At 34.2% G+C, this 16608-nt stretch overlaps 1 protein-coding gene across 1 annotated transcript in view; it reads right to left on the bottom strand.

The window, feature by feature from the left end:
* LOC114325675 (histidine-rich glycoprotein-like) overlaps positions 1 to 8872 on the bottom strand; it is a 54194-nt gene extending 45322 nt beyond the window's left edge. Inside the window, exon 1 of the mRNA XM_028273806.2 lies at positions 8725 to 8872. Coding sequence (XP_028129607.1) covers positions 8725 to 8857 — 133 coding nt within the window. The 5' untranslated portion in view covers positions 8858 to 8872. The remainder of the gene's footprint in view (positions 1 to 8724) is intronic.
* Positions 8873 to 16608: the final 7736 nt, after the last annotated feature.

Here is a 16608-nt window from a genome sequence, read left to right as displayed (position 1 = left end):
ACTCTTTACAGTCCTAGTAGCCGTCATGTATCTACTGTCGTTTTTATATGATTTTAATTTAAATTCAATAACTGTATTGTATGTTGTCTAAAGTTATCCTTCGATCTGTTATTGAGTTCTATTTAGCTCTAATATAAAATACATGCCCGAAAACGTATCAAAGAATGTCAGGTATGCAGACGATTAAGCGCTTACTACGAGTCATAGAATTGAAGACTACTGAGCAAATATTAACAAACGATCTGGTTACCCTCGGGAGATATTTCCATCGCTAAATGCTTTGGAAGTATCATGCTTTCATTTAAACAACATACTTGCCAATTACCAATTAACAATCCACTTTGAAAACAGACTCCTCAGCCATTATAAAAACCCAAAATATCTAGGGGTGACACTCGATAGAACGTTGAGCTTTAGGGATAAGCTTACAAAGATTACAAATAGTGCAAAACTTAGAACGCGACATAATATTCTGCAAAAGTTATGCTGTTACGTGGGTTCCTCGGCGACTACACTTAAGCGTCCACTATACTACTCGTGAAGTTGATCGAAGTTCAGCGAGCACGAGAGTGTAGAGAGGTACTTCATGCGACTTCGCTTCGCCTCAGCATCAGCATTTTCAATCCTTGGTTGACTAAAAATCTTTTTCCTGGATTTTCTATCTTTACATACTTATATACCTTAGTCATTTTAATGCTTTTATTTATAATAATATAAAATTTAGTACTTTTTAATTATTGTTGTTGCTGATTGTTATGCCATTTTATTCCTTCAATATAAACCATCAACAGTAAATATCACATTATACAAACTTACGAAAAAAGAATGTTTTATTATATCACAAACGTTGATAATTACCAGAGAACTGTAGTTCTCGCCAGTGGCGCACACCCACAGCCCCCTACACGTGACACTATACAGTGCTAGTCAAAAGTCCGTACCCCCCTCTTATCTTTTGAACGGTTATACCTATAATAGTGAAATTTGGAGGGAGGAAATAAACGGACGTAAGCTTCTTAACTAGTCATGAGAAGTGACGTAATAGTGACAGATGACGTTACAGAGCCACTGTGACCGATAATTTTAAATAGGACCTTATGGCAAGTGATACCTCGTTTGAAAGGTATTCGAAATACCTATTCAGTCATACTAATTTTTTTGGGTTTAAGTTGATTTTTATTTTGGTGAATAAATTAAATAAATATAATATTGTAGTTTCGCATTTAATTAATAAAAATTCAAATGTCCGCCTATGGTTTTTTTGTCAAAAAAGTTGACGTTTTTCAATTCTCTAGTAGTTTTTAAGTCAACGTCAACCTTTTTGACAAGTATTCATAGGCGGAATTTTGAATTTTTATTAATTAAATGCGAAACTACAATTTTATATTTTTTTCATTTATTCATCAAAATTAGCTTAAACTCAAACAAAATTAGTATGACTGAATAGGTATTTTCAATACCTTTCAGACGAGGTGTCACTTGCCATAAGGTTCCATTTAAAATTATCTGGCACAGTGGCGCTGTAAAGTCATCTGTCATAATTACGTCACCTGTCATGACTAGTTAAGAAGCTTACGTCCGTTTATTTCCTCCCTCCAAATTTCACTATTATAGGGATAACTGTACAAAAGATACGGGGGAGTACGGACTTTTGACTAGCACTGTATATACAGACGAAATTTTCGATTTTCTAAATCTGACTGAATTGAAAATTGGGCTAACTCCCATCTTAAAGTTTAGGAAATTACTCACCCATTCCTATATCAACCATCCATTTTGGTCCAAGGGTGTGGATTTTACGGCCCTTCCTATTTAGGGTCTGTTTTTCGTTCTCGTCCCCAAAACTTCCAAAAACTTCGAAAATTTAAGTCCGACCTTTACGGCTTCTAATAGGACTGATCATTACCTTTCCAACGCATGTCTAATTTTGAAAATCGGTTATACCATTCAAACGTTACCGAGCTCAGAAATATGACTAAATTTCTATTTAAAAAAGGGAAAATGTTTGTGGATATTATGTATGTGACTGGAAAAGTTAAACCGATCTGAATTTTTTTTCTGTGTTTGAAGAGGGAGTCAGGGTCGATTCAGAACCGGTGTAGTTTGTGAGTTTTGACCACCCATAAGCCAGCTATAGGACTTGGTAGGTACAAAACGGCATATTTTTTGGGGGTATATATCTTCGGTTCAAGAAGAGACAGGAAAACCGCAAATAGACTAAATCAGTATTGTTGAGTTAAGCTTTCAAATGGTGTGTAAGACGTTACGATCAGACATACACACAGCTCAGTACAGCCGAAAAACTGAAAAACTAAACTTTGACAATTTTGGTTTTTCGACAATTACTTAAAATTTCAACCTACGAATTGCGCCAATAACTAAACGTTTGTAGAAGGACTCTAGACGAATATAACGGTGTATACCTCATATTCGGGAAAATTCTAATTTTTAAGTTATAGGCTTCATAAATATGATCAAATCTATTATCTATGGAAAAAAACTGTTTTTCAACCTCAATAATTCCTGTAATAGCTTCAGTTATCATACTTGACCTTAGATGCATCAGATACTACTTGTCCATACGTTTCAAACTCATGTTTAGTGATCAAAATCGGTTAAGCCGTTTAGAAGGTATTAAGCTACAAAAGTATAATTTAATTAACGATTGTTCCCGAAATGGTTTGTGTAGTTGTAGTGGTTACCGCTAAATTTGATCTGGCAACGGGCAATCCGAGTTTATTTACCACCCATCCCAATATTTTTTTTTCAATCTATTTCGAATAGAAAAAAATCTAGTGTACATTCGATGAACACCAGATCATTTGGGAGGTAATGCGACAATTTATAAAGCTTAACGTGTAATCGAGAAACATTGCATTCAACTTCATACATTTAATTTATATATAACTTTGAAAAACTCCTGATACAAGAATAAAAAACCGCTAAGCGCCGTAAAAATGAGTGGCGCATACAATATTCCAGCTACAAAAGATCTGATATGAATATTACGTGGCGCGAAAATGTATTTTCATTTTGAAGCAAAACAAAATTCTAGTTTTATTTTAAAGGATTTTTCCATAATATTTGCTAAATTTGAAGTACAGTTGAGTCCGCGAGTCTTTACCCGTGCGTCATCATTTAAAACGTACGAAATAAGTCGGAAATTTACTGAACGCCACGGCAAATGGATATTATTCCGATCACGGGTTATTATAAAATTTGACGTTATCAAATAAATAGAATGTCAAATTTAAGTTTTCCTTTAAAATTTTGGTGCATCATTACAGCTACATTTGAAGTAGCTTAATAAATTATTTTATTATCATTGATTAATAAATAAATAAACAATTTATAAAAATATTCAATAACATATTTTCTTTTTGATATTTTATTCACTTTCGCGGAACCTTAAACACAAGCATTCAACTGTGTCAACAATGAAGTTAGCTTTGTACGTCGTCAAAATTTATCTTAAAATAACATAAACTTATCACAAAATTTCTAACTCCAATATAAAATTAGTTGTGAAAACAACTGTTTGTATACTATAAAAAACTTCAAAATGCAAAAACTCGACAGAATAACAGCAAAAAATTCAACAAACTGACAGCCACAAAAGTAAACAAACCAAAACGTCAGAAATTGTACTTAAAATATGTGAAGACATCCCCAATCGTCTTTATTTGTACCTATCTCTTTTCAATACACTGAGTCTTAATCGTTTATAAAAATAACATGTGTTTTTTACTTAAATAACAGGCGGCAGCTGGTTTGTCATTAATTTCATGCGTGCAAGAGAATGATGCTAAATAAAAAGTATGTGTTTTATCTCACCAGGTATTAATGACGCACGGGTAAAGACTCGCGGACTCAACTGTAAACGCGCCACAAAAGAGTTTCAAAATTCAAACTGTATCAAAGTTACTCTTTTGTGGCGCGTTTCACTTCAATTCCACGCCACGTAATATTTATATCAGATCTTTTGTAGCTGGAATATTGTATGCGCCACTTATTTTTACGGCGTTTAGCGGTTTTTTATTCTTGTATATTATACAATAAAAAACTCAGTTGCTGCCGTCAATAAATTCAAAGTATAAACATTAAAATATGCATTATCTTACGGAAGTTTTCCTCTTTTATTCTCAATCTTCTTTCTACACCATTTTACTATTATGACATAAATTCGATTATTCAAACTAAAACCGAAGATATCTCCCACTGAATAAATTTTAGCAAAAGAGTTTATTTGTCACATTTTCTCCGCTTTTGGTAAAAGCGTAATCTAAGAGATAACATATATTTTATACTGGGCTTTATGCTTGGGAGAACTGGCATCATTCCAAATTAAGAAACTTATTATCGTTAGTCCAAGTAAATAATTCTTTTATAGCCTAGGTGGAAAAGGTTAAAAATGAATTTGGTTGGGAAGTTTCGGGAGTAACTTTCTTTGCAAGTCAACTAAAGAAAATATTTTAATTATAAAAGAAGGTAATTAGATTGTAGTACTAAAAAGAATGTGTGTATTTTGTACGCAGGTAAGAAGTTATACTTATATTAAATGATTTCAACGAAATCAATATACTTTAAACAGTTTATTTATATTTTATGTAAATATTAAACTAATTTTAATACTTACTACTTTCCGAAATTTTTTATTAAAACACTACCAAAAATTAACAAAATTAAAGAATAAAACACACGCAAACACATTGAAAAATGAAACAAAGAAATGATTTCTGAACAATAATTGTTGACAAAAATTTTAACTAAATACGTATTTTCTGAAGAAAAAATATAATACATATAATATTTATTATATTAAGTAACTTACAATCATAAAATGTATAAAAAAAATAAAACTTTGCCTTGGGGATTGAACCTGCGTCTATCAGGTTGTTAGATTTCGAACTCACCACATGCAGAATTTAGCTACCGAGACATATGAATGATGTGGGAAGATATAGCAACTAAACGTTTTAAACTTTTTTGACAGTTGCTTGTTCTCTTAGTTTAGTCAAATAAGTTTGATTCTTGTGGAATTAAAATATTAAAATACAACAAAATATAGACTATAAAAGCAATATATTAGATGAATATTGGTAGAAATTTTGTTGATAATCAAATTATGTAAATCAAAGCATTACCTACTAGCTAGGTACATTTTCCAAATAGGTATGTAATTTTTTATTAAAATACTGAAACATTTACAATTACCTAGGTATCTGTTGCTTTTAAACACTATTTAAAAAGTCACTACAATTATAAACTTGCTTTTGTCTCTGTCTTCACAACAATAAAAACTAATATACACACAATTTGTTTACACAAAACCATTGACGTATTAATAAAATAACCGACATATTGAACAATTATTGACAGTTCATTGTAATTACCCAATCAGAGCACGTGTAACGTTTAAGCTACGCCCAGAACCAAGACTTTTGATGAATTCGCACACATATAAATTTACTTCCAACGAAAGATTCTAAAGAAGTATAACTTCAAAAAACCCTCAGGCTGTGAAACGTGCTGGGTGCGTAGTGCTAGTAGACTTTAATACAAAAAGCCGCAGAGTAGGGATCTCCTATTACCTACAATCGCGGCAGGAACTGACCGACTGGGTGAGTACTCTGGATCTGGTAGTATTGAATACAGGTCTGGAGCCTATGTTTGTTAGGAGAGGTACGGGTACGTACATCGACGTGACTATAGCGACACAAGGAATAGCGGCGAAAGCAAGACGCTGGAAGGTTTTGCTAGACTACACCAGAATGAAATCAGTACATCGGATTCTCGATAGCCGGGGCGTCTAGTACGTCGGGGGGCGGATGCGGCGATGGGAATGACTGGAAAGTATACGAGGAGCTCATTAAATTCGTGGCTAGTGAGCATGATGCAGGGTTAATCACCGACGGTCGAAAACCTGAAGAGAGTAATTATAGAAGCGATGGAGGGAAGCAGGATGGGTCGCCAAGATGTAAACAGGATGCCCTATTGGTGAAATGTGGACATCGAGGTCGAGGCACAAAGAGATGACTGTATAGTCATGAAAAGAAGGTTAACGAGAGCAAGTTGCAGAGCAGGAGTTGACTCTGATGTCATCGTAGAGATTGAGGAGGAGTACCGCGTACGGAAGAGGTAACTTTACAGGAAAATTCTTGAAGAAAAAGAAGGCACTGGAGAGAACTGTGTGAAAGACTGGATGAGGACATCTGGTGTCAGGGATATAGGATCGCCATGAAGAAGTTCCATGCGTACCCCTCGTATGAAATGCCTATGGATAAGAAGCTCGAGGTAACACGAGAGCTCTTTCCCACCTGCAGATGGCATGGAGTACGGAGAGACGAGAAAGCTGAGCTGGCCATATCCTTTACCATGGATGAACTTGTCGAGGCATTGGGCGCGCTCAAGACGCGCAGGTCCCCCGGTCTGGATCAGATATCACCTGAGGAAGTGAGGAGCACATAAATGCACTGCTGCAAGATCAGACCTTTCCTGAACCTTGGAGGACATCGAAGTCGGTACTGCTTCCTAAAACTGGGGAAAAGTATCGACCCATCTGCCTTCTTCCGTGCGTCGGTAAGCTGTATGAAAGAATGTTGTGGGGACGTATTGATTGCATGATTGAGATGTAGGGAGGCTTATCCCCGAGGCAAAGTATTCGTCTCATTGCACAATAGAAGAGACGAACACCGTTGGGTGGCCCTGTTGTTGTTCGATCTTAGGAAAGCATTCAATACGCTGCAATGGAACGAAATAATGAAGGCAATGGAGAAGAGATAATGTCCTGGATACCTGATGAACGTGGTCGCGGAATATCTGTCTGAGGGAAGAATTATGATAGAAAAAGGCACGATCGTCGGATGTTATGGCAGGTGTTCCCCAGGGATCTGTCTTGGGCACGGCCCTATGGAACCTGGCATATGACGGGATTATGAACTGTAAATATAGAGAGGGTACAGCTCCCTTCGCATTCCCGGACGACCTCGCTGTGCTGGTAGTGGCGCGGTACGAGCCAGATCTTAAATACCGGGTACGGAATGCAGGAGGCGTCGTAAAGAAATGGAAGACACAGCACGGACTGTAACTCGCAAGGGAGAAGACCGAAGGCCGTCATTCTGAAGGGGAAAAGGAACAGGCAAAGTGTGGAACTACAATGAGCAAGGGCGTGTCTAATACCCAAGAAACACGTAAAGTACATAAAAGTGACGTTTCACCAGAATGGAAAGTGGGGGAAAAGGTGTGAGTGGTGACCCGAAATACCGCAAACAGTGCGGCTGCGTTCAGGAGGGTGATATCCAACATGGGGACCCAAATCCGAAACGCTGTTGTGCAGTCGATCGTCCTTTACGCGGCACCAATCTGGAGTGCGGCAGTACAGATACAGGCCTACAGAGGGCTCATGACGCAAGTGGACAGAACAAGTGTGCTTTGAGTGGAATAAGCCTACAGAACTTTGTCTGCCGCAATCTTGTTGGATGAGTTCATCACTGGATGAGTTCCACTGTATGTATTAGTAGTGGAAAGAAAAGAACTATATAAGAGAAGAGACCTAGAGCTTACTATGGTCGAGAGAAGATAAGAAAGAGAAAGGTCAATTGACAGATGGCAAGAAGAACGGAGACAACACGGAGGATGTGGCACAGTTGAGAGTAGACAAAGATGCTACTCCTGAACCTAAAGGATTGAGTGGATTGTAGTCACAGGCCACCATTCGTTGTCGCGGCATTAACCCAAATAAAAAAAAAACAGATTAAAGGGTGGAAGGCATCCGTAAATACGTATTTTTGATTAAGTAAAAGTTATACAAGTAAAAAGACAGTCTTCATTAGGTACAATTACACATTTTTCAATTACGATCAATACACATTTTCTTTTGTAGGTCAGGACAAAAATGTATTTAATAGTTGTTATAGTGTATTCTCTGCGAAATTTTGTAATTTTGTAATATTACTAGTAATTAAGAGAGGTAGGAGAATACTTAAATCTGAGAATGACAGACGGAAATTATTGTGGAGAAGTCAGATCTACTATCAATTAAGCTATATCTAATAATCTAATGTTGTGGTCTATGTTGCCAAAAGAAAAATGAAAACACAACTTTTAATCGAGCTATGTTTATACATTTCCAAATTTATTTCCTTCCTTGTTCGTTGTTCTCCGAATGAGTCACAGCTGATAGAAATATGATCGTTTTGCGTGACGCAGTAAATCACTTACATCAACTTTTCCTTAAGTGACAAGAAAAAATGGATAGCTATTGTTTTTTTCCGACATTACCATATTCGAAGTTATGCAAATGGCTGTAATCACCGAGAAATTTAATGATTTGTTACGCTTTGTTTTATCGTGAGATACATGCGCCTAATGAACTGGGGCCTTAGTTTATTATTTCCCAAGTATTGTTAGACTTAATGACGCAGTTTTCTTTTTTACTTAAATAAAGTGAAAAAATCATAATTTTTACTAACTACAACACTAATGTGTAACAATTATGTAGTATAGTAACTTCATTATTTCCAAACAAAACTAAGCATGCTTCACAAAATAATCCGTATTTATGGGAAAGTGGCATAGCACGCAACAGTAGACAAAAATGAACATCCATTCTTAAAAATTCCACTCTTTATTTACATGTATTACAATATTATTTGGTTTTTACTGGGGTTTATTAGTCAGTAGAAGACCAAAAACCGAATCGAGAGTGAAAAAGTATTAACTTACCTAGTAACGGAAATTCACGATGAATTTGAACGCCTTCCGCTACGATCTTAACTGAATTTTCTACACCATTTGCGAACATTTTAATAGTCAATAAGTCAATAGTGAGTGTCAATAGGTCAAATCCATTTTGCATTAAAAAAAATAATAGTATGAAGTTTCCATTGGCGGTAACATCGACAGAGCTGCTAGGCGGCTAGGCTGACACTGAGCATTGCAGCGAGGCGAAACTGGTGGGTAAGAGAGAGGAAGAGTTTATGTGTGAGGCAGTATTGCCATATTTATCTCAGAACATCGCACTCTTTCTCAGAAGCACAGGGAATCGTATTTTACGAATGACCCTTGTATAAATGAATATTTTTATTTAGTGTCCAATTGTCTAAACACTGTACGTTACATTTTCTTCACTCCTCTTTCCCCACTCATCCCTGCTATTTCCAGTAGTTTTGTGGCTGCGTCGGGTCTTTTTTATGCATATTGTCATTACTGTTCTTATACTGGCTTTATAAATTATCGATTTCTTTATGTAGGTATCTTTGTGCAGTCTACAAAGTAGGGCAGTTACCTATAGCACCATGGCCAAGTATATCAACCTCTATTATACTCTAGTGATTTCTCAGTAATTTACTTTACGACGAGTATTGCATCTGTACATGATCTTCCAGTATGAAAACCCTGTTGTTCATCTGCTAAACTTATCCTGTGATTCATTAGTTCTTATTATTTTAGTTGTAAGTGTTTGGGTAGTATTTAACAAATTTATACCTGTGTAGTTTTCTGAGTTTTTATCTCCTTTTTTTATATTAGAATTAGTTCGCTCGTCCCCATTCTTCAGGTATTTTACTGTGTTTAACTAAAATAATAAGAACTAATGAATCACAGGATAAGTTTAGCAGATGAACAACAGGGTTTTCATACTGGAAGATCATGTACAGATGCAATACTCGTCGTAAAGTAAATTACGGAGAAATCACTACAGTATAATAGAGGTTGATATACTTGGCCATGGTGCTATAGGTAACTGCCCTACTTTGTAGACTACACAAAAATACCTACATAAAGAAATCGATAATTTATAAAGCCAGTATAAGAACAGTAATGACAATATGCATAAAAAAGACCCGACGCAGCCACAAAACTACTGGAAATAGCAGGGATGAGTGTGGAAAGAGGAGTGAAGAAAATGTAACGTACAGTGTTTAGACAATTGGATACTAAATAAAAATATTGGAATAACCAGGCGCGGATAAAGGGGATCTATGGACCGGTGGAACCATAAACAACGGAAATATTTTTCTCAATTCAAAGAATAAAAAAAAATGATATTTTAAAATACAAATACATTACACTGGGTATAAACCTTATCTCATAAAAAGTCACGTTTCAAATTTGCGATGCAATAAAGATATAAAAATTTGTATTTTATTAGATAATCCATGCGTACCTACCCATTGATGGTAGAAAGATTAATCTTTATGGTAAAGAACGACCAGTGAGATTAATAGTCGTGAATTGTCTATCAATCTTTTTGATACCTTAGGTACCTGCGATTAGATAGTGTATTTTATCCTTAGAGTAAGTGTGAGTCGTATGGCTTAATCTGGAAAATATTATATTTAGTCACAAGCTAGTAAAAGCAATTCAAGAATTCTTAAAAATTGACTAATCTCTGTTGCCAAATCTATCCGCTAAAAAAATTTTCTAATAATTTTGATTTTTCGGTAAAAAAATCGGCGGATTAATTTGAAAATTAAGAATTTTGATTTTTTGGTAGAAAAAAAGGAGAATTAGGTTGATCGGTAGATTTGACAGGTATTTGGTAGATCTACCGAAAAATCGGTAGCTGTGGCATCACTGTATTTAAGGTAAGTCTGGCCCCCCCTATTATGAATTTCTAGATCCGCGCCTGGGAATAACCGCATAAGCAAAATGGAGAAGATCCGGCTAGTTTAAATGGCAAGAGGTAAATCACCAATCGGCAGAATAACTATCGGCCCACCGTGTAAAAGATGGAGTGACAACCTTCCATAAACCTATCAATACCCCAATGAAAAAGCAGAATTGTTTATAAAGGGAAAGAAGAAGAAGAAGTATAAAATTAAAAAAAAATAAACTAACTGTTAAAAATTGATTGGTGACGCACTTATTAGTCCATTCTTTAACTGTAAAATATTGCAAAACCTCTAAATTTTAAAGAACCGCTTGGATTGACATTAAATTTGGCATACACATAGCTAACAAGTCAAAGAAAAAAAGTGATATTGAGCCGATATGTGCTTTTACACTGGGGGTGCTTTTCACCCCCTTTTGGGGGTGAAAAAATATTCGTCCAAAGAAAGTCAGGAAATGGATAAACTGGCTAATTTTAAGTAACTTTTGTTCTATAGAGTTTTTCACTAAGTCAATACTTTTCGAGTTATTTAGCAGTGAATATGTTCATTTTTTTAACAAAATAACCACGCTTTTAGACGGTTTCTCGCAAATAACTCAAATAGTATGTATTTTTTCGAAAAAACATTCTTAGCAAAAATATATCCTCTAAAAAATTTAAAAAAAATGGTGTATATATCACGTCTCTACACCTAGCAGAAGCAGAGTTATAGCTAATGAAAAATAGGTTCATATTCGTCAAAATTCCAAATGGAATATTTTACCGTGAAATAACCAAAAATGAAGCACATTTCGGGGAAAACTCATTACAACTTATTTAAAGTATTTAAAAAAAGCTTCATTTTTGTTTTATAAAAAAAATTTCTAGCATCAAAATTAAACAAGTTACGCTCAAAATAAAGTTAGTCCCTTTTGGTTTTGGTTAGAAAATCGAGAAAATCACCCCCTAATTAATATCTTAAATAAACTTAATCGTTACGACTTCACAAGTTTCTTGACTCGTGTATATATTGTTTATATGATCTGTAAGTTTCATCGGTTCAAAGTCCTTATTATTGAAAGGGCTGTAGTTAAAAGGGGTTGAACGAGTCAATGATCACGAATGTATGCAAATTTTGAAACACCAAATCTTAATCAATTTTTGTCTAACAGAAAAACAAAAAAAAATACATAATATTCAAAAAAGCAAATCTGACTTTTTTTATTTTTAGAGATTTTTGGTATCTCCAACAATTTTTAAGTTATTTTGAAAAAAAGCATATTTTTCAAAATTTAAATTTTCAAAAATTTTACTTTGAAACCAAATTTTTTCAAAAATAAGCACTTTGAATCGATCAAACTTACAGATCATATAAACACAACATAAGTAAAATAATTTGTGGAGCAGTAACTATTAATTTAATTTAAGTTGCTAATTAGGGGGTGGTTTTCCCGATTTTTTTTTGCAAAAACAAAAGGGACCAACTTAATTTTGAGCGTAACTTGCTTAAATTTAATGCTAGAAACTTTTTGTAAAAACAAAAATAAAGCCTTTTTTAAACACTTTAAAAAATATTAAACAGGTTTTCCCCAAAAAGTGCTTAATCTTTTGGATATTTCACGTCGAAATATTTTATTTGAAATTTGGTGAATATGAATCTATTTTTCATTGACTATAACTCTGGTTCTACGAGATCCAGAGACCTAGCGTGTACACCATTTTTTTTACTTTTTTATAGGCTATATTCTTGCTAAGTACATTTTTTTCGACAAAGTACTTACTTTTTGAGTTATTTGCGAAAAACCGTCTAAGAATGTGGTTATTTTGTTGGAAAATGAACATATTCACTGGCAAATAAGTCGAAAAGTGTTGACTTGGCGAAAAAGCTCTATAGAACAAAAGTTACTTAAAACTAGTCAGTTTACCCATTTCCGGACTTAGTTTGGACATATATTTCTTCACCCCCAAGAGGGGGTGAAAGTCACCCCCAGGGCAAAAGCACACATCGGCACAATATCACTTTTTTTCTTTGACATGTAAGGTATATGTATGCCAAATTTCATGTCAATCCAAGCGGTTCTTTAAAATTTAGAGCAAAAACCGTGAAAGAATGGACTATATAATAAATAATTAACACCAATAAAGAGTTGTGTAAAAAATTGAGCTTCGCACCATATGTAACGTTGCTTTGATCTTCTGCTCGTGAGTTATCCGATGGAAATATCTGCGAACAATCCAATTAACTTCCACACCAAATGGGTAATACATCCATCCGTTAGCGCCGGCAGCTAGCTCGCGGTTTATATAAACGTTCTTCGCGGACGACATACGAAGAGGCTCGCAAACCAACAATGCAACATTCGTATAATATTTAACGCCATTAATTAAAACGTTGCATTTCGGACTGAAGCGACTCGGTTAAAACTCTAATTGAAGTTAATCTGATATGGAGTTACTTGCGGAGAAGTATTAATTCGAAATAGATGAGCTCGGGCTAAGTTGAACGGTCGGGGCGCAAAAAGAGCACGAGTGGTCATCGGTGTGTTCTGCTAACGGTAAAAGATTAATTAGGCCCTTTTAACATGCAAACCGCATTACTCTTTCACCCTCTTATTGTAGCCCCTTCATGTTTCAGTGGGTTTCTGTCTGACTCCATATTTTAATAGTTTTTAGCCCGTTAAAACCCATTTTTTTTTTCAAATTTCAAAATTTTGATAATAATATTAGGTACATTCCATGTCAAATCACTCAGGCAAAAAATTTTGGATCTCCGATTTGTCTGAAAATTGATATATAGCTTCTGCGGGACGTAAAAATAAGATATTTAAGGTCAGAAAATCTTCTTCTTCTTTTTTTCTCAAAATGTTATTTTATGCGATTTTACAGTGATTTGGTGTTTATTTAAATAATTTGCATTTTCTGTCGTAAAGTATCAATGAAAAACATAATATTTTACTAGAAAGGACTCAAAAATGTCATTATATGGCATTATAACAAGTTATTTTGAATTAAAACAAGTTTTTTATCAAATTTTATAGTGTAAAAAACTTTAAAATACCGTTTTTTACATTTTCCTCCATTCCCAAAATACATCATCATAGATTTGGCTGAAAATTTGCCCACAGATAGTCAAAAGATAGGACTGTAAGTGGTTAGAATGATTTGAATTATATTACAATACCAAAAAAGTTACATGTAGTAATATCAGACTCGAAAGTATATATTAGTCCAGTCGGGATAGCATTTGACCTTGAATGCCGAGCTGCCCAAAATTTTATTTTTCTGATCTTTAGGGGAGTCAATAGTAGCCTGAATTTAAAATCACGAATGAATTCCTCCGTTACGTTAGCCGCCATCTTGATTTTAAAGGAGAACCTGTTTTGCTCAATATCTCCGCCATTTTAACTTTTCGACAAAAATGGTAGGAACTGAAATTATTCCAAATAAATCTTATTTACAATTATCATAATTTATTTTTAACAATTTTTGTCGTGAGGTCGATATTTTCGAGTTAATTGTACTTACAGTAGACGCCTATATATTTGACTATAATATTGCATGTAACTTTTTTGGTATTGTAATATAATTCAAATCCTTCTCAGCACTTAAAGTCCTATATTTTTTCTATCTGTGGGCAAATTTTTAGCCAAATCATTTATGATGTATTTTGGGAATGGAGAAAAATGTAAAAAACGGTATTTTAACGTTTTCTACACTATAAAATTTGATCAAAAGCTTGTTTTGAATCAAAGTAACTTGTTATAATGCCATATAATTACAATTTTGAGTCCTTTCTATTAAAATATTATGTTTTTCATTGATACTTTACGACAGAAAATGCAAATTTGTTTAAATAAACACCAAATCACTGTAAAATCGCATAAAATAACATTTTGAGAAAAAAAGAAGAAGATTTTTTGACCTTAAATATCTTATTTTTACGTCCCGCAGAAGCTATATACCAATTTTCAGACAAATCGGCGGTCCAAAATTTTTTTTGCTCCAAAATTGAGTGATTTGAAAGACCCATTAATATTATGACTTCTATATGTAATAAAATTATGACTTCTAATCAAGCATGTTGTTCTGAAGCTATTTCCTTGTGGCATTTTTATTATTAACTATTTTAATGAGAAATAAGCCACAATTAAATAAAAAAAAATAATTTTATTAACGTTTCGACGCCCAAATCGGCTGTCGTTTTCAAAATACAAAATACTACCAAATTAAACAAAAATGTTGTTGCTAAGTAAAATATTCTTCAGATTTCGTCAGATTAAATAATTTATTTAATCTGACTCATTGATATTGGCAATTCAGAGATATATTATACATTTTAAAGTAGAAGACTTTAAAATGATATTACCAATATTTATGAGTTGCGTTCCTGGGACGACTTTACTGAAAGATAGTTTATTCGATTACATGAAATCAACCCCAACAAGAATATCCGTCACAAAAAAATCATAGCATGTAATTTGTCTTTAAAAAGACAACCAAATGCAACGATGACAGTAAAATTCTCGCGTTAGAGATTCCATAGTAAATCACGAGAAAAAACCAGGAAAAAACCTCGTGATACTATCCCGTCATCGTAAGTATTTGGTCTTACATTTAATTTACTCTCAAGAAATTAAACTAATACCAAATTCTGATTTTAATATGTTTAAATTATAAATAATATTAATAATACATAGATACACAATAAGTAATACTAAAATATAAAATATACACTAACTCGATATGTTATTGACTTACTAATCGTGGTATTTTCTTTCTATTGACTTCCTCTTTCAGTGTGGGTAACCACATCCTACTGCATTCTACCGAGGAATTTGCGACACAATTGGTTTCATTTAGCATAATTAGAGCCGCTTCTATGATTTCTCTCTTTTTACTATCTTATTCTTTCAGGACTATACTTTAAAATATACAAAACGTTAATAAAATAATTTTTTTCAATTTAATTGTGGCTTATTTCCCATATAAATAATTAATTTAATCAAGCAGGCTCATGGCTTGGTTTACAAGCTTTTTCGATTAATTTTTGTTCTGTGTTTATTCTTTCTAATTGCTTACGTTGAGAAACCCCAAGTCGTCGTTAACTTCAGCTGGTCATAGGCCAGCCTCTTTTTACCACCTGTTGTAGCACTTATCAAGATTTTTAGCATTTTAACTTGGGTCATTCTGTGGACATGTCCTAACCATCTAAGTATTTGTTCTCTTCAGTTATATTAGGCTCTACTCATTATTTGTTCTTTATGTCCACTGATTGTTCATCATTTCCTCCGATCCCTTCACTTCACCAGAATGTCACGAACAGAATCATCTGCGAATGCCAAACGTTGATGTTTTTTATGATTCCTATATGTGACCTTCTTATTCTTTTTCTTTTTCTTCTTTTTCTTCTTCTTCTTCTTCTTCTTCTTCTTCTTCTTCTTCTTCCTGTTCTTTTATATGGGCAGTACTGCCTGTTTTTCTTCAACGTTGCCTTTCATTCTGCCCCTAAGTTGTCATTCCATCTTTTCCTTGGGCGTCCTATACTTCTGCCTAACGGTTACTTGTCCCTGGCGATTCTTACTTTCCTTGATTCAGACACCCTGCCTATGTGTTCATTCCACTCTTCTATTCTATTCTTTACCCAGGTATTTATAATTGTCTACCTCGCATATGCGTCTGATTTCCTCACTTCTTACCCTATCCTGTAGCCCTTTTCCAGCAATCCTTCTTAAGATCTTCATTTCGTTGGTCTCCAGATGTCTTCGTGTTTTGCTTGCATCTGGTCTTGTTTCGGCCGTGTTAATCATAACTGGTCTAATAACTGACTTATATATTCGGGCCTTTGTTTCCAATCTTAGGTGTTTGTTTTTCCATATTGTGTCGTTTAGGCATCCGGCCGTTCTACTGGCTTTAATTATTTGGAGTTTTACCTATTCTTCGATATTGTTGTCGGCTGATAGATTAATTGCCAGGTATTTGAAAGTCATTACTTGTTGTATAATTTGATTGTCTAACTC

Source organism: Diabrotica virgifera, chromosome 3 (assembly GCF_917563875.1).
Source record: "Diabrotica virgifera virgifera chromosome 3, PGI_DIABVI_V3a".
NCBI classification, from domain to species: domain Eukaryota; kingdom Metazoa; phylum Arthropoda; class Insecta; order Coleoptera; family Chrysomelidae; genus Diabrotica; species Diabrotica virgifera.
This window is presented reverse-complemented; position numbering and strand designations above follow the sequence as displayed.